A 19,626-nucleotide genomic window follows, 5' to 3' on the forward strand; every position below is an offset into this window, starting at 1 on the left:
TGTTGAGCACTTTCATATGTTTATTTTTTCAAGTCACTAAAGCTGTTCCTGGTTAAAAACTGGTGGTTAGTTATAAAATGCTGTTTATTGTATTGAAGGAAACTGTTCTATCCATCACCTTTGATTTGTGTGTGATCTGTTCTGGTGTGTTTTGATGAATTTGTATTACACATGCACAAAATGTTCAGTGTGAAAGCCCACTGTAAGATCTAATATTACATTATAATTACACACAAAGATGCAGTGGATCTGAAAACAGCCTGTGTAAACTACCTTGGATAAATAAACTAAAATAAATGTCATCTTTTTCCATATGATAATAGGCTTTTTTGCATTTTATTGCATTGCACTGCATCTGAGGCTGATCAATGGTAAAATTGCTCTGTGTTCACAAGGATCCACACACCAGGCCTCAGTCTTCTAAATAACAAACAGACTTTATTACAAACATCTGTGGCATAAAAGATGATAAAGTAAAACACAATAAATGAATAGGCATGCTGTTATTGATTCACCAAGAAGCACTTCATCATTCTAATAAAAATAGTAATTCACTCACATAGTACAGCTGGATTCTGTCACATGAATGAAAAAAGAAAATGTTGCGTATAAAAATGACAAACATCGCTTACAAAAATAGTTGCCAATAGAAGTTTGTAAGTATTGAGTCCTGAGTATTTTGCTTTTGCAGAAAATACTTGGCTCATAGTGGTATTAATATGGTTTTTCTCAAAGCCAATAGAAACCCCATGCATCCTTTACATCACCATACTGTTGGATTTTCAATTCTGGCTTATCAGAGGGTTCGAATAAATGTCTGATCTGCAAGAGCACTGAAAGTAAGATCAGAATATTTTTTATAGAATTCTATTTATTTGTTGGGGTTATGGTGGCTTGGTGGTTAGCAGGGTTTGCCTCACACCTCACACTATGGTTTCCCTTACACCTGCAACGGGTGTGGAGTTTGTATGTTCTGCTGGTACTCTTTTCTCCTCCACCAGTTCAAAGACATGAATTGTAGGCTGGTGTGTGTGTGTGTGTACCCTGCCTCCTGCACCAAGTCTCCTGGGATAGGCTCTAGTTTCCCTGTTACCTTATAAAATAAACAGTGTAGAGAATGGATAGATTGCTCATTTTAATGTAAATATTAAACGTAATAACAGGCTTTCAGTGAAATTTCAGTTAACGTATTGAGGAGTCTCCAGTGTCAGTGATTTATAACAGTGGAAGGTAATGTGGTAAGTTTTCTGCAAAAGGAGGGTCTTAAGGATAAAGGAGTTGCATTTTCTTTTTTTTCTGGATCATGACAAGCTGCATTTTTTGTCTTATTAAAAGGAAAAAAGGAATAAAATGGTGATGGAATAGAATGTTTATAGCTACTATAATGTAAGTCACATCACAAATATAGTTCAGTCAGGACCACTTCGTAAATGAAGGCTGAGAGCATAGTTAGTGTTGGCGGGATGGTTCTGTTCTGGGAGAAGTTTTTCCCGCGCGCAGCAGCTGGGGAATGAATAGATTCACGATTCACATGATTGGAGGCTAATAGATTTACATTATCTGGGTTAAAGTATATAGACATCACTCCTAAGTACTAGTTCATAGTGTATAGCCAAGCAACATCCATAGACAACCATGGAACATTAAATTGGGTCATATTGAAGAGCTTATTGACCATGGCACCTCTGCCACAAGTCAGTTCATGAAATTTCTGCCCTGTCTGCACTAGTGAAATGAAGTGCTATTATTTTGAAACAGAAGCATCCAGGCACAGCTCCGATGCTTCAACTTAGCCAGAAATTTGTAGACCATGCAAGAACTCAACACAAGCCTAAGAGCACTATGTACAAGGCATAGTACCAATCATAACGTTTGTTAGAGGAGGTATGACAGGGCTGGTTTTCAGGGTTTGGGCTAAGCCACTTAGATTCAATTAATTGTATTATTTAAGAGACAGCATAATTTCTGCTTTAAACTTTCAGGCAACAATTTAGGAAAGACCTATTACATATTTCAGTTTTACTGTGCCCCTGCTCACAAACCCCAATGAATACCTTTGGAATGTTGATTGCAAGCCAAGCCTCCTCATCCTACATCAGTGCTCAAGCTCACAGATGTTTTTTTGACTGAATGAGCACAAACAGCCACACTCCAAAATCATGAAGAAAGAATTCCCAGAAGAATGGAGGCTGTCCAGGAGATGGTGCATGGGTTCACAAGCTCATATGAGTGTGATGATGAGGTGTCCACATACTTTTTGTCTTACAGGTTATTTAAAGACAAAGCTGTCAAGTGACCACTGGTTACTGTAACTGTTCTTTCTCCTGAAGCTGAAGGCAGGCTGTGTTCAGTTGTAGGTTGCAGATGTGCCTTGTTGTTACTGATCATCTAGTTTTCCTGGCAAGAGCCTGAAATGGAGAAAAGTTGGAAAATGGTCACCATAATGTTAAATATATATCTACACACCTTAAGGACAGAAAAATTGTGAAAGTATGTAATGAGGACCGCAAACCTGCCATTATTCTGATTCTGATTAGGAAAAAGAATGTACAGTAACTGAACAAATTGTTGAACAAGCAACTGAACTGACCAAAATCACTCATCACTGAAAAGCTGCAGTTCATCACTGTGGACATGAAATGTACATACATACATTTTTTATACAAAGTCATATATTCAGTAATATGTAGTTACTAAAAAATTCTATTAGGAACACCTTTACATTCCAGGAATGACCTAATAAACCTATCATGGCAGTAGTGCAATGTATAAAATCATGCAAATATGGATGATCCCCTTTGGTGAATGTTCACATAAGGATGAATATATTATCTCTGTGATATTAATCATGGCTTGATTGTTGGTGGCAGATAAGCTGGTTTTGTATTTCTATAACTGCTGATCTAGTGGCTTACTGATTTTCACATACAAAACTCTCTAGGGATTACACAGAATGCTGTAATAAATAAAAAAATATCCAGTGAGAGATAGGTCAGAAGAACATGGACAGACTGGTTTGAACAGAAAAGTTGCAGTGATTCTAATAAACACTGTATGATTGTGGTGAGCAGAACTGCATCTAAGAAGGCACAACACAATGAACCATGAGGCTAATAAGCCTCAGTAGCAGAAGATCAAGTTCTGCTTCTTCAGCCAAGAACATAAACCTGAGGCTGCAGTGGGCACAGACTTACCAAGACTGGACAAGTAAAGCCTGGGGAAACTATGGGATAAATCTTATTGTATTTCAGATCCAGTAACATGACTTTTAATACTGCAGGTCAAGTTCGTCATGCAGAACTGCAGAATGCATTAAATATAATTTATTATGAATTTGAGGTGGCATGGTGACCAGTGTTGGGCAATAACGCGTTACTAGTACTAGTACATTTACATTTATAGCATTTGGCAGACACCCTTATCCAGAGCAACGTACATAAGTGCTTAAATCTTTAACATTGAATACATTAATGCTCACTAGGTTACATACTTAAGATACCATGAGTTTAAAACATTTGTTCAAAGTTACAATGAAAAAGTGTCAAAGGTTGTGTTTTTTTTAATGCAAAGATAAGGAAAGAAGTGCTAGTTAAAGTGTTTCCTGAATAAGTAGGTCTTCAACTGCTGCTTGAAAATAGCCAGCTGTCCGGACCTCTAGGGGAAGTTCATTCCACCACCTTGGTGCCAGAACAGAGAAGAGTCTTGTAGTATACCTGCATCTTACCCTGAGAGATGGTGGAACCAGTCGAGCAGTGCTCGTAGATCGGAGGGTGCGGGGTGCAGTGCGAGGAGTGATGAGGGCTTTGAGGTAAGAGGGAGCTGCTCCATTTTTGGCAGCTACTGGAAGCCAGTGGAGGGATCGCAGCAACGAATGGTATGCAAGAACTTTGGCAGGTTGAAAACAAGCCGGGCATCTGTATTTTGGATCATTTGCAGAGGACGGATTGCGTTCATAGGTAGACCTGCCAGCAGTGCGTTGCAGTAATCCAGTCTAGAAATGACAAGAGACTGAACAAGTACCTGAGCAGCCTGTGTGGACAAAAATGACCGAATCCTTCTAATGTTGTAGAGAAGAAACCGACATGAGCAAGTCACATTAGCAACATGAGAGGAAAAGGACAGTTGATTGTCTATGGGTGAAAGGTGATGGGAGATAAGGGGAAATTAGGTCAGTGTATTTAGAAAACATAGGAGGTGATGGCGGTAAATAAGGTGATATGGCACCTGGGACTCCAAGAAATACTGGGAACCAAAGAGGAGGCTCCAAGGAGCGCCAGGGTATATATTGAGAAGATATCTCTGGCTCGGGAACGAAGGTGTGTGTGCGCGTGGGTGCGTGTCTGTGTGTTTGTCCGTGTTTGTGTGTCAAATTCTTCTGGCCAGATGAAGGAGGCAGCCCCGTGCGCGGGCGTGTGTGTGCGCGTGTGTGTGTGGAGGTGTGTGTGTTTTTATTTCTGCAAAAATGACTCGAGAGTTTTTGTTTTTTGATTGATTTTTGCATGACATGCTCTTTTTGGGGTTTTCATTTGTTACTTTCAACTTGGCAATTTCTCTTAGAAGATTGTTGGCTGGTTGACCGCAATAAAGAAGTTTGCTCATTCTCATCCAGTTCTGAGGAGTTTTCTCAGTGTTTTTTTTAGTAATTATAGAGTTATCAGTTAAGTCTAACTAAAACAGTTTTTAGTAACCAAAAAGTTTAAGTGTAAAGATCACCCTGCGATGTGTCAACTTGGAGGCGGCTTTGAGTTACGACAGTTACCCAAAGTTGCGAGCTGTGGCTGAAGGGGAGATCAGATTGTTGTGCAAGGATATAGCAGGATCATGACCTGGGGATGAATCACCTGGTATGAACAGCAGTTCAGTTTTGATAGGATTGAGCTTGAACTGCAAATCCCAAGACTCCTGAGGGTGGACAAGAGAGTCTTGTGGTTGACCGTATCAAACGCTGCTGAAAAGGTCAAGGAGGATAAGGATGGATGACAGTTTGGCTGATCTAGCAGCATGTAGTTTCTCAGAGACATCCAAAAGGGCTGTCTCTGTGGAATGAGCTGCTTTAAAGCCAGACTGGTTGGGATCTTGGAGGTTGTTCTGGGAGAGATAGACAGACAGATGATTATAGACAATGCGTTCAAGAATTTTTGAAAGAAATGAGAGAAATGATACCGGTCTGTAGTTACTGATGTCTGATGGATCCAGAGCAGGTTTCGTTAGGATGGGAATAACCCTTGCTCTCTTGAAAGTGAACAGATGCTATGCATCTATTGATGATAGTGGTAATGAAGGGCAGAAGGTCTTGCGAGATGGTCTGGAGCATAGTGGAAGGGAGTGGATCCAATGGGCAGGTGGTAGGATTGCAGGACTGGATGAGTTGTAAAATCTCTTCTGTTGCTACAGTTGAGAAATGCGACAACGAAGGTGTAGGGGAATGCATACTCTGAGATGTAAGTGCAGTCGGGGCTGAAGTGAAGGTCCGGCAGATTTACTCAATCTTCTCCTGGTAGAAAGTAGCAAAGTATTCTGCAGTCAGGGAGGATGAAGAAGGAGGAGCAGAAGGGGGGGGGGTGAGCAGAGAAGAGATGATATTGTGGAATTTCCGAGGGTCATGTGAGGAAGCTTCAAGCTTTTCCTTGTAGAAAGAAGTCTTGGCAGAAGTCACATCTGAGGAGAACTTGGCCAGGATTGTTCGGTAAGAATCAAGATCTTCATCAAGTTTTCATCAAGTTTTGATTTCTTCTTTCTCTCTGATGATCATAGCTCTCTTCAATTGTTGCGCAGCACATCTGAAAGCCAAGGAGCAGAACAAGAAGTTTTCTTGGGTTTAGTGAACAAAGGGCAGAGAAAGTCCATAGTTGAGGAAAGAGATGAGAGGAAAGTATCTGTGGCTGAGTCAGGGTAGTGAGGAAAAAGACTCAGGATAATGAAGAGAAGAAAGAGTGCCAGAAGCTACAGAAGCAGTGGAGACAGAGTGAAGGTTGGGGTGGGTAAGAGCGAGGGGGCTGAGAGGTAGTTTTAGGTAGGGTAGGGAGAGTGATGGTGAAGGATACCAGGTGATGATCGGAGACGTGTAGTGGGGTAGCAGTCACGTCTGTAGCTGGAGAAGGACGGGTGAAATGGTCCAGGACATTGCCTCCTTTTTGTGTGGGGATGTAGCTGTTGAGTGTCAGGGTGAATGAGTCGAGAAGAGTCAGGAGGGAAGAAGATTGAAGCTTGTCAGAGGGGAGGTTGAAGTCACCAAGCACCATCAGAGGGGAGCTATCGAACGGTTAAACACTAAGCAGTGTGTCCATTTCTTCCCGGAAGTGTCCTAGGGGACCAGGAGGGTGGTAAACAACAATGATAGTTACTAGTTACATGTTATTGTAACGCAGTTTCTTTTGACAGTAACTAATACTCTAACGCATTACTTTTTAAATAAAGTAACTCTGTTACCGTTACCATATGGTGTGTTGTCCGTTACTCTTTTAAATTAATTCATTTTGGCTGAAGTATAGCCTACAGCCTAACCTGTTAAAGCAGCGACACATTGTAGGATTGGTGCATGTCAACCATTGTAAACATGAAGACACCACACTGTGGGCGTGTTTCCGTTTATTCAAGTTTGTGCGGCACTAATGTTGCGTCAAGATGAGAGCAAGAAGAGTTTCTCAAAGTGGAAATATGCTCATTATTTCTTTAAAAAAGTAACTAAAAAGTTACTTTTAACAGTAACGCAATACTTTTGGGTGCAAGTAATCAACAAAGTAATTGAGTTACTTTTTGAATGAAGTAACTAGTAACTGTAACTAGCTACTATATCTTACTATATCTAGATACTATATCTTAGTAACTAGCAGAACACTGATGGTGACACAGTGGTTAGTATTCATTTGTCATAGCTTCAGGGTCCCAGGTTTGAGCTGAACAGGTTACTGTCCTAAAAGTAAACAAAGTGAACATGATCAAACATCAATTAATTATTGCAAAAAAATGATCCAGCATTACATATCTGTGACTTGTAAAAGTATGTGAAACCGTGAGTATGTGAGCAGTTTGCAGCAATAACTGTAAGTAGAGTTTGTCGGTAAACCACAGGTCCTTCCACCACGGACAATCAACTTTCCTCGCACAATGCTAATGTGACACGCTTATGTCAGTTTCTTATCTATAGCATCAGAAGGACTCAGCCATTTTTAACAACACAGGCTTCTCAGTTTCTTGTCATCTCAAGACTGAACTACTGCAACTCATTGCTGGCAGGTCTCCCTATGAATGCAATTCATCCTCTGCAAATTATTCAAAATGCAGCAGCATGACTTGTTTTCAACCTGCCTAAGTTCTCCCACACCACTGCTTCGATCCCTCAACTGGCTTCTTGTAGCTACAAGCATCAGATTCAGAACATTGATGCTCGCCTACAAAGCCAAAAATGGCTCTCAGCACTCCACACACTGCACCTCACTCCCCCAGAGCTACTGGAACTGCTCAACTAGTCTCACCAACCCTCAGGGTAAGAGGAAGGTATGCAGCAAGACTCTTTTCTTTTCTGTCACCGGGGTGGTCGAATGAACTTTCCCTGGATGTCTGAACAGCTAAGTCAACGGCAATGAGTGAAGACCTTCCTCTTCCTGAAACACTTAAACTAGCACTTCTTCCCTTGTTTGTTTATAATAAAATTGATGGTATCCAAATTTTGTAACCTAGTGAATGTCTTCATCAATAGAGACTTAAAAGCACTTTTGTACATTCTGCTGGATAAGGACATGTGCCAAATACCAAAATGTAAATCTAAATGTATGGGCTCCCTCTAGGAGCTATGCTTTCTTCCTTCCTGCCAAAAATCTACAAATAGGTGGACTGGTTCTTCTAATGGACTGGTTCTGTTATACCCACACCCCATTTTCGGCATGTTTTTTGTGGATCCATTTTCAGTGTGCCGGATTTAGAAGTTGGCTACATGCAACACTAAACCACTTCCTGAGCAAATCTTGCAGCATGACAGTGAGCATTCCGCTGAAAGTTGCATGAAGGTCTGCAACAATGTTTAATGCGTGTGTCAAAGTAACACCCACATAAGTGCCAGGAGCTTTCCCAGCAGAACATTTCCCAGAGCATAACACTGCCTCAACTGGCTTGCCTTTTTTGGTACCATCTCTTCCCCAGGTAAGTGATACACATGTGCACATTATGCAAATAAAAAAGCAGACCAGTCCACTTTCTTCCATTACTCTATGCTCTAGTTCTCATGCCAATTGTAGCCATTTTTGTCAGTGGACTTATATCTGTATGGGCACTCTAACCAGTTTGTGTCTGACCAGTCCAATACACAGCAAGCTTATGTATTGTGTTTTTCAGAAATTTGTGCTGCAGTAGCTCTTCTGTGAGCTTGGCCCAGATGGGCATCACTCCCCATGTGCATCAGTGAGCTTTGGGTCCTCATGACCCTGCACTGATTCACTGTTTGTCCTTCCTCACTTCACTCATCTATACATCAGTAATCTGAGGAATATACATGCACTCTTCTTATTTACCATAGCTCACACTCACATGATCCAAGGCGCTCCTCCAGGAAGCTGACCTGCTCGCTGAGAGAGTCTATTCTGTCCAGCTGCCGCAGCGAGTGTGTCAGGAAGTTGGTCTGGTCTGACAGGAAATCTGTCCTGTCCAACAGGATACCATTTCTGTTGTCTATATCCTCCTCCGGTGGAAAGAGAGTGGAAAATGGTGCGAGGACCATCTCCAATTTCTACAAAGAGAAAGACAAAAGAATTTATCTTAACCTTTTGTCTAATAATGTGAGAAAGGTTACACAAAAAATTAAGAGAATTATACATGTAAAATTCTTACAATTTGGAGGGAAAATCTAAGACATATTAAAACATTTCTAAGAGTGAAGATGCTTTAGCTCTTTTAAAATTGTTTAAAACCTGTATACAGTAGCTTTAACTCTTATACAAGGAACTCTTATACAAGAACTCTTATATAGGAATCAAACTCAAAATTTAACACATCCTTATCTCAGTAAATCTCTATAAATAATGTCTTTTCTATAACTGTGCACTACATGGTCAAAAAGTGCAACTGCACAACCAGGTTTTCCTATGTCTGTTTAGCTTTTTCCTGGTATTCTGAGATACTCAGTTCAGGGTTGAGCATAGGTTACTATCTTTACATCTTTCTTATTCCCATGTAGGGTTTCTCCTGGTTATGTTCCCTTCTAATCACAGTCTAATTGTTTAATCTGACAGAATGTATAGTCCATACGGTACATAGTTTCTGCAGATACTTGGTGTGTGTCTTACCTGTTCCAGCAGCTGTACTCGATTTCTGAGAATCTGGACCTCTTCTGTAACATTTGCCACCTGTCCAGCATCTCCATCTTCAAATACACATACACACATTCATGAGTCCCACACACCCACATTCAAATAAACACACCTAAACATTTAATACTAGATATCTATTTCAATACGTTTTAAATAAACATGCAATAGTATTTGTCTAATATTATCTCAAATATAATAGGGTAGATTGTGATTAACAGAATGCAAAAAATACATTCCTAAACAAAATCTTAATATTCCAAGTATTCCAACTGCTTCAAAACATCAAAAACATCAAAAAAATAAAAAATAAAATAAAATAAAAAAAGGAGCAAGAGACAAAAAACAGAGATTGGAAATTTATTGAAAACTGCATTTAAACTCAAACAGGCTGTTCATCAAAATTTTAAGACCATAGGCCAAAAATATTCACAACAGAACTAAAAGTGTCAAAAAAAGACTCAATAGTGAATAGCCACACTGTACTTGTTGATAACTTCAAACACTTGTTTCGGCATGCTTGATGCAATTGTTCCCAGGAGGTTGTTGGGAACGTTGCTCCTGGTGGTAAAAATGTCTTCACGAAGGGCATCCACAGTCTGGAACTGACGTCCGTTTTTGTTAACTTCCCTTTCCATCCATTCCCTAACATTCTCAAGGGGATTTAGATCAGGGGAACATGTAGGATGGTCCAGAAATGCAATGTTATTGTCCTGGAAAAAGTCCTTTGTCAGGCAGGTGTTGTGAATTGCAGCGTTCTCCAGTTGAAAAACCCAGTCATTACCACACAAACGAGGGCCCTCAGTCAAGAGGGATGTCTGCTGGAAAGTGTCCACATAACCAGCCGCCATTTGATGCCCCTACACAACCCGAAGTTCCATTTTCCGAATGAATGAAAAAGCACCCCAGATCATGCTAGAGCCTGCTCCACTGTGCCGGGTAGAAAACACCTCCAGTGGGACCTCCTTGCCATGCCAGTATCATTGGATGCCATCAGGACCATCCAGATTAAATTTTTTCTCATCCAAGGAAGGAGGAGATGTGGCTTTCAAAAACGTTTTTTGTCCTTTTAAACCCTTCTCTCACAGATAGTGTCTTATGGTTATACTGCAGTCCACATCAGTAAAGGCCTTAATTTTGGTCCTGGATCGGCCTGTGTTTTCACGGACAGATCCTCATGCTCAGTGCAAGTGAATTTTTTTTTTATTTTATTTTCCCATAACACTCAGGATCTTTTAAGAAATTTAAATGACTGTCTTACTGCATCCAACCTCGGCAGCAATGGCACATTGGGGTAGTCTTTGCTTGTGCAGCTCAACAATCCTGCTACATTCAAAAACAGTGTGACTGTCTGAAGGACAAGAACATTAAAGCCATATTTTTGCACAGATTTTAACTTATATATTTAACATACAGTATTTGGTTTCCGTTTAAAAGCTTGTTAACTTCTTTAGTTTCTGCTGTGGTTAGTGGGTTAGTGGTTTTCATTGTGAGTTAGACACTTTAGACGACCCCCACTTTATACCGACGACCCCAACTCAGGAATGCTATGAGTGCTTTCGAAATTAGACTGTTACACAAATCTCTAAGTAACAAGAGGAGAACGTAATCTTAGTAGCACATATCTGACTGGCTGGACTCCAAAACAATCAGACAATAAGTTTCTCTGGGTCTACTGACCCCACTGCTTGGGTCCTGATCTGGGCTTGAATGAGGGCCAGCCAGTTCTATACTACACACATGCCTACGTTAGATTTGACTTGGCTTCTTGCATGCACATATATCACAATTATATCTTGAGAATCTGTCCCAGATGTGTGTGCTATTATGCAAGTGGGGCTACGGGGAGGGAGAGAGAGAGGAGAGAGAAAGATGAGGGGGAGGTTGAACCAACTCAGTGTATTAAAATAGAAAAAAAGTAGTCAGTTGCATTTTTCTTGCCTAAGTATAGCTTCCTAGTGTGTTTCTGACATTTATTCTCTCTCTCTCTCTCTCTCTCTCTCTCTCTCTCTCTCTCTCTCTCTCTCTCTCTATCACAACTGTGGTGAACTAGATGTGGTAGAACTCTACTGTTTGCTAGTACCTTGGCCACATCAGAGGGTAATGGGGTTTGCATCTGATTTGCTCATATAAATAACCTCAGAAGGTGTGTTGATTCTATTCTGGTTCTAATTGTTTTCTTCATAGACTATCCTGTGGTGTCGGTTAAACCCAATGTTAATAACTGATGGTCAAACCATTCACAAGTCAGGATTCTGTAACAACAAAGCTGCCTTGCTATAACCTGCCTCACTCGAAGGGGCCTTGTCTTGTTTCTTCACAAGAAATATTTAAAATCCCAGTTTTGACAGCTGATATTAAAGACTAATAATCAGTGAATACATCATATGTGGGATCATCATATATTGGTGCTCAGGCATAAAGCAGGGACTACTGGGTTTTTCTTATGTTTTCTTCTGGTAGGTTTGGTTTGGTTGAACTATCTTTTACAGTAGGTGCTACAGAAATGTTGGCTGATTGCAAGCTGTAGTTTTACAACAGAATTCTTGGCCTGTCTGACTGCACAGCTGGACACAAAGAAGCCCAGAAATCACAGATATAGCATTTTAAAGCCTCTAAAAATGTTATAAATGCATAAATTAACATCACTCATAGTCCAAGTTAAATACACTCAGAGCAACTACTGTAATATTTCAATTCTTTTTAACAGCATATCTGTGTTAGTTTTTTATCCGTTTGATCCGAGGTATGTGCGTATGAGTGTGTTTCGGAAAATGTGTTTTGTCCATTGATGTTGCTGCCAGTCACAGTGCACTATTACTCACGGTACGAGGTGACGAGGGCATAGCGCGTACCAAAAGTAATAATGAACCGTGATACTAGCTCAAAACCCTATCACTGATATGAACCGATATAAAATTGTAGCCACAAAACACAACAGATTTGTATGGTATATAAGTGATTTAGTATTCATGACATTATGATGTGCACACAACATGATTGATCTAGACAGAGGTCAGCAGTGTTGGCTCAGGTGGTTTAGGCTCTGGGTTGTTGATTGGAAAAATAATAATTTTTCTATCGTGTTATTATTTGGTATGGAAACAAGAAAAAGGAGAAATAAGAAAAAAGTAAGTATGAAAGATTGGTTTGTCCAATCTAAAGTGATAAAAGTAAAGTACAAAAACAGCCATATTTACACTGTGCACTGCCAGGATTCATATCATGTTTGTTTTTGCTTTTGTTGTAAGACATGCCAAATAATTTCTTATGGAAGCATGACATTTTGCCCTTGCAATCCGACACAAATTGATGGATGAAATAACGACAAACTGGGATCTGCTTATCATGACAGCAGATGGGTTTGATTTACCCTGGCTGTTTCTCAGCACTGTTTCTCAGCACTAGCTCAAAAGGGTCTTAGACTACACAATTCATCACAGAGAATAACAAACATGCTTAAAAATAGCCTTAGCAACAGCTCACAAGCTGTGGAAATCATATAGCTGAATTGTTCACACTACACAAGCAGTCACCACAGGAGAATTTAGGAGGTAGTCCCTGAGTCAGGGACATAGAATGAGAAATTGGTAACAAGGAAATTGGGGTTAAAATTGCACAATTGTGTAAACTAGAATTTAGTGAAGGGGACAGCTGTGCTCATGCATAATACAGAGTCTGAGTGCAAAATATCTTGAAATTATTTAAATGAATTTCTCACCTCTATTGTTATTTGTGGATAGGTGATTGTCTACTTCATGTTGGCTCTCTACTGTTGCACGAGGAGGAAGAGGACAACGGCTTAGACAAGATTTTCTGTCTTCAGCCAGATGGAATCCGTCAGCACACACACACTGATAACTTCCTGCAGAATTCATGCACTGTTGACTGCAACCATGTGCCCCTTTACACTCATCCACATCTACCAGAGAGAGGACGGGAAGAGAGCATTACATAGAGGCCATCAATTTGACAAATAGGATATGAATGGTTCCAGCTATGTGTGTGTGTGTGTGTGTGTGTGTGTGTGTGTGTGTGTGTGTGTGTGTGTGTGTGTGTGTGTGTGTGTGTGTGTGTGTGTGTGTGTGTGTGTGTGTGTGTGTGTGTGTGTGTGTGTGTGTGTGTGTGTGTGTGTGTGTGTGTGTGTGTGTGTGTGTGTGTGTAATGTGTCTGTCTGTGTTTTCCCCTTGTTTCTGTCTGCCGTCTCTCCCTGGTATTAATTGTTTTGCTCCGCCCACTCATTGCTCACCATGGACACTAATCACATTCCATCTCTTCCCCAGGTGTCTTGTCTTTGTCTCTAATCGTCTCTGCTTTGTTATTGGCTCCTGTCCACTATATCTACTCTGTCTGTTCACTTCCCTGTTGTTGGTCGTTGTTTGTATCTGGTCTGTGCCGTTCCTGTTCAGTGTCCCGATCTGTTTTGCCTGCCTACTGTTTGTTTGTGTTTTGTCTATTAAAAACCTAAAACTGCACTTGGATCCTCAATCGCCTTTGTCTCACCGTGTCACATCGTGACAGTGTGTGTGTGTGTGTGGCACCTACAGAAATAGTTCTCTTAAAATTCATTTCTAAATTGAGATTCTGTGTCACAGTAGTGTAATAAAAACAAAAATTTGTGTGCAAATAGAGTTCAAATAAAAGAGGAAAAAATAAATATGATCAATAAAAACAACTAAAAAGAAAGAAAGAAAATATGCTAGTTTAAGAAAAAGTAATTACACAATGTTATATCTCTCTTCCTACATGCAAAGATATCATGTGAAACTCAAACTCCATCAAACAGAAATGATGAACCTGCCAGATAAGCTACAGTACCTTTACATTGATTGTGTATTGATGACTACATTGTATAAATTATTTATGCAATAGGTTTGAAATTGTCTTTCATTGTTACTAGACCACTTAAACATTTGTATAAACCAGCATTAAAATCTTTCAGGTCTGAACAGATTTTGTGAATACATTGCATCTTTTCACAGTCACCTGTCTGCAGAATGTAAATGTATATGTGAGGAAGAAATAGTATGAGGATTATAATGTAAGTATATGCTGGTAGTATGTCTGAGTACTTTAAATGGATTGTGTGATATGTGTGACTTTGGGCACCTATCTGGCAGTAGCGTCCTGTCCAGCCAACTGGACATGCACAGTGATTTGGCCTCGTGCAGGATCCACCATTAAGACATGCCTGCACACACACCGCTGTAGAAACATAAACGTACACACCGGCACAAACACACACTTTACAAAATATAGGTAGCTGATTTGCTGCAGTAAAAACAAGAAAACAATGTTTTCCAACATATCTATATAAGTGTAGCCAAGGCATTTTAGTGTCTTTGGGTGTATTACCGTGATTACAGCTGAGCGAGTGGACACGTCTCCATCCTGGACAGCATTCTGGGTAAATGTGGGAGCTCAGCTCTAGCCGACTCACCTGTCTGTAGGAGACTTTATACACTGTCCTGAAAGGCATGGATCAGACACACTTTTAGGGTTTCATTAACAAACGTATATACTGTATGTTTTTACACCCACATAAACACAGCAATTAGCTATTCTTTACAACACATATACACACATACAATCAATCAGATCCAGTGTTTATGTTCCTACTTGTATGTGCTACAGATGCGTTGGTTTAGACACATGGTGAGGTACGGTTTGTGTACTGGCTGGAGGAAAGATTCTGTACTGGTCACAACTCTGTTGGCTTTCCCAACACATACTCTCCGCCTGCAGGAGGCACATACACAGTTTTAGGAATAAACAAAACAAAACACTGTCTCACAGTACAGCATCAACATGCACCACTGTGATCATGACATGCATTAGTGTTGACATTAGGATGCATTGCAAATCAGAAGAAGCTATCATTCTATGACTAGAACATTAGCAAACACAACCATTAATAATTAGAAATGCTGAATACCCATGATGACCATGGAACTGTGCAGGAGTGCAACTTGCATGGAGGGAGAAAAGAAAAGAAGTGAGTATGACAGTGGAATACATTCCTCCGCCTTTTTTCACACACACAGCCACCGTCATTCTCTCAAACTCTCTCCCTCTTTTTCTGCCACTCTGTCAGTGTGGTGTCTGTGGTGCCTCTGGCAGATAGACGTCCTCTTTCCAAGTATGAGTGCTATCTGATATTGTGTGTGTATGAGAGGAAGAGAGAGAGAGAGAGAGAGAGAGAGAGAGAGAGAGAGAGAGAGAGAGAGAGAGAGATAGAGAGAGAGAGAGATTAAAGAATTTTTGCACACATGATGACATCATTCAGTCGATAATTCAGGTTACTTGCTAAAAGCTATTATGTTCAAAATATCTAGCAAGATCTATATCTAGCAAGAAGAGTAGCTGTGTAACTAACTGACAATTAGCAATATATCAAACAAAAACTGCTACTATATCAAAATATCATAAAAACAATTGTATAGTCAAGGAACTATAAATTAAACTAAAAGTGTCACTTATGCTACCCACAAGCTGACAATCAGGCCTAAATGCTGTTAATTTAGGTATTTTATTTATATATAAGAAGGTTTTAATAAAATGTTTTGGCATTTCCACAAGTAACAATGCATCAGATTTGTATGTAACAAACTCTTTTTTAAATAACAAACATCCAATTATATAGCAGAACAGCTTTTGAGAAAGACAATTATTTAATTGAGCTATATTAAACAGACAACAAGGTATATGGTTAATCTATGTTTTTAATTAAACCTCTTGAAGTATATGAGATAGTCTGAAGACTTATATGTTCGACCTTTTCGTTGGAACTTTACCTCCTGCAGAGCATGTGCACATGTGGGTGATATGTGGTTGTCTAAAACAGCAGCCACATCTACAGTAAGCCTTTGGTGATCAGTGTAAGAATATAAGAACAGTAGAGCAATGAAATCACACAGAACTAACAGCCCCACATGTTAAACTTACCTTTCAAAGTACCTTTGAAAATGTGCGTGTGAGTATGTGTGTTTCTTTTTTCAATGACAAGACCATAAGATCAACTAATATTAAAAAATATGTCTAATTAACTGGCTTAATATTCCTAATATTTTTGAATGCCAGTTATGATTGTTATTGTAATATGATTCGAAAAGGTAGCACATATTATTAGTATATGTGCTACCTTTTCGACGGAGTGCCAAACCATCGCAGGGCACACACTCTCATTCACTCACGCAATCACACACTACGGACAATTTTCCAAGATGCCAATAAACCTAACATGCATGTCTTTGGACCGGGGGAGGAATCCCCAAGGCACGGGAAGAACATGTAAACTCCACACACACAAGGTGGAGGCGGGAATCAAACCCCCAACCCTGGAGGTGTGAGGCGAACATGCTAAACACTAAGCCACCGTGCCCCCCTACCTAACTTGTTGTTTTTCTGTGTCCCCTGGAGCAGATTGTTAAGGGCCTTGCCCAAGGGCCGAATAGAGGAATCTTGGCAGTACTGGGGCTCGAATCCCTGAAATTCTGATTCTGAACCTTTAACTTCTAAGACTTTTACTTTCCAGGGCAAAAAACAAATACTGTTACATTATAATGTCCTACTTCATCTGATATTACAAAATACTTAGAACAATCCACCCTACAACGAACTCTCAAATTCAAGCAGGACTTTTCTTAACAAATGTTCTAAATGTTATTGGGGAATGGACTATAATTATACACTACATTTTCTCTTCAGCAGCATAAACCATTTGAACATTTAATGCCCAAGGATTGCTTAAACACTCATTTTGGACCACCACCTCCACACAGACTTACACACAATACCACAAATCCCACACAAGTCAACATCTCTGCTGCAAATGGGTGCGCGCTTGTGTGTGAGTGCGTGCGTGCGTGTGTGTGCGTGAGTGTGTCTGTGTGTGTGCGTGTGTGTGTGTGCGTGAGTGTGTCTGTGTGTGTGTGCGTGTGTGTGCGCGCGCCTGTGTGTGTGTGTGTGTGTGTGTGTGTGTGTGTGTGTGTGCGTGCGTGCGTGCGTGAGTAAGTGTGTGCGTGCGTGCGTGCGTGCGTGAGTAAGTGTGTGCGTGCGTGCGTGTGTGTGCTGACTAGTCAAAACTTACAGAGCGTTCCCCCGGTCTCCAGACTCACACAGTGTATTTCGAACAAGATCGTCCAAATCCGAAATTCCCACAAACACACAGTCGAAAGTGTGTTTAAATATTTTACTTTGGGACAAAACACTATTAAAAGTAAGTAAAAAAAAGTGTAACCACGCGATAATCATAGACAGCACGCATCCTAGTGCTCCTTTTATGAGAACTGTGTGTGTGTGTGTGTGTGTGTGTGTGTGTGTGTGTGTGTGTGTGTGTGTGTGTGTGTGTGTGTGTGTGTGTGTGTGTGTGTGTGTGTGTGTGTGTGTGTTGGAAGCGTACGATGAACTGGAGCCAAAAGATTGTCAAAAAAAAAAAAGCACAGGGGGTAAAAAAAACAACTTTCCGTCAGTTTCTAAGCGCACACACAAACACACTGCAGCAAATTGTAGAAGTTGATCCAAATTAAAGTAACTAAAGTGTTTAATGGCACTAAATACTCATTACAGAAGGGGCCAACATAACGGGCCCTTAGTCATTACAGAACAGTGGAGTGTCTATACAGTGAGATCATAAAGAGTAATCCGAAGCATGTCTAAGCAACTCCAACCTCAAACACACTGCATCAAGGCACAAGCTAAGGGGTGGTCTGCAGTGAGATTCAGTCCAGAAGCTCAGGGGGTGGAGCTGAATCTGATCCATCACTCTACAACACAGAACAACATACCTAACAAGATACTTATACAGACTGAATCACACCAACTTTTTTGTATTTCTCTGTCCAGGTAAGCTGGATCAGGATTGTCTACAAACATCCCTAGAAACTTTTGTTCTGCAATGAAGATATACTTCTCTGTGCTTGCTGTGGTCACCCTTGAAATCATTATCTACTTCAGTGGCCAACCCAGAACATATGGGTTGGCGACCATTGTGAATGAGAGAAATAGGAATGTCCATATGGCTCAGTTAAGGTGAATGTGATTGGAGGGTTGTGATTTTGAATCCCAGGTCCATCAAGCAGCCACTGCTGGGCCCCTGAGCAAGGCACTTAACCCTCATTTGCTCAGTTGCATAAAAATTCAAGTCGCTTTGGATAAGGGCGTCTGCCAATATGGCATAAATGTTATCTCTCCAGTATAGTAAGGCAAATTAATTTATTCTAATCAAGTCTCTGTTAAATTTTACACCAATATACATATCTGGATTTCTTAACTGCCTTATTATTGTTTAAATTATTGACCAGAAATTATTCATGGTTGAAAAACGGAGTAAGCATGGCTAAACCACAACAAAAGCTTCAGTATACCTGGTAAAGTCTTTCAAAATGTACAGTATCATTAATATGCCAAAACAGTATGCAGGTCTTGTAAACAATGAAACTAACAGAATTAAATATCAATCAATATTTTAGATAATTTATTTTTAGGAAAGGGTGGAAATACACGTAAGATTTTCAAAATTCACTCACCTTTTTAAAACCATGTGTCTCCACAATGTTCTTGCACTCTGCAGCAGATGTGAGTGGCTTGGCGATTTGGGCCACCTCTCCATCATTTTTTTTAACCCTCTTTTATGCTTAGTTTAAAAATAAATAAATAAATAAAACAGTGGGGTTCTTTATTCTCCGTACAAACAAGCTGGAGAGGAATGGCATGCAATGGGGGATTTACACCATGCTTTTAACATTCAGTCCTTTCCTGTGGAACTCAGGAAGTGTGATCCCAAAATCGGACATCCTGTGAATGCTGCTCCTATATCCACAAGAAATCGTATGTACCACTTGTGGCCTATATACTGTTTTGCACTGGTTGTGCAATAGAATATACCACATTTTGACTTGTCCCTAAAATATATACAAAATATTTAAAGGTATTGAATTAAGTACAGACACCTGGCTCAGATAAAATATTGTCTGCTGTCTAGCTCTACATTTCTCTCTCTCTGCTTCTCTCTGTGGAATTACAGTGTGGAGTTGGTTACTAGTCAAGAGATAAAGACCCAGAGATATAGAGAGGACGCAACGCATAATTAATTACAAATCGCAATGATTAGACCATAGTAACCTATATAAAATTCAAAATCCAATATGTCACATAAAACCTGTACACCTTTGCATGTCCAACTCATTCCACATTCCTCCTTATGGATGTTAAAGGTTTTCAATCCTCACTAATTAAACAGTAATTAATGTTTTTTTTGTTTTTGTTTTTTTACTGCATCCTTACCATACCACCCCACAGGTAGCTAAAGGTGATGAATGCCAAAGCG

At 40.1% G+C, this 19,626-nt stretch overlaps 1 protein-coding gene across 7 annotated transcripts; it reads right to left on the minus strand.

Moving 5' to 3' along the window:
* Positions 1 to 416: 416 nt before the first annotated feature.
* On the minus strand, positions 417 to 19,027 carry egfl7 (EGF-like-domain, multiple 7). Of its 7 annotated transcripts, none has more exons than XM_047805394.1 (9): positions 18,827 to 18,981; positions 15,235 to 15,451; positions 14,919 to 15,038; positions 14,655 to 14,767; positions 14,409 to 14,504; positions 13,021 to 13,221; positions 9,279 to 9,355; positions 8,508 to 8,722; positions 417 to 2,408 (listed from the first exon to the last, which is right to left on the minus strand). In XM_047805394.1, exons 2-9 carry the CDS (start codon positions 15,351 to 15,353, stop codon positions 2,378 to 2,380), a joined length of 972 nt encoding a protein of 323 aa, XP_047661350.1. In that variant the 5' UTR covers positions 15,354 to 15,451; positions 18,827 to 18,981; the 3' UTR covers positions 417 to 2,377. The 7 variants fall into 7 exon arrangements, with proteins under 7 accessions (XP_047661350.1, XP_047661351.1, XP_047661352.1 ...); XM_047805395.1 differs by having other exon boundaries at positions 8,524 to 8,722; positions 18,827 to 18,979; XM_047805396.1 differs by lacking the exon at positions 15,235 to 15,451 and having other exon boundaries at positions 18,827 to 19,027.
* Between the last annotated feature and the right edge of the window lie 599 nt (positions 19,028 to 19,626).

This window comes from Tachysurus fulvidraco, chromosome 21 (assembly GCF_022655615.1).
Source record: "Tachysurus fulvidraco isolate hzauxx_2018 chromosome 21, HZAU_PFXX_2.0, whole genome shotgun sequence".
NCBI lineage: Eukaryota > Metazoa > Chordata > Actinopteri > Siluriformes > Bagridae > Tachysurus > Tachysurus fulvidraco.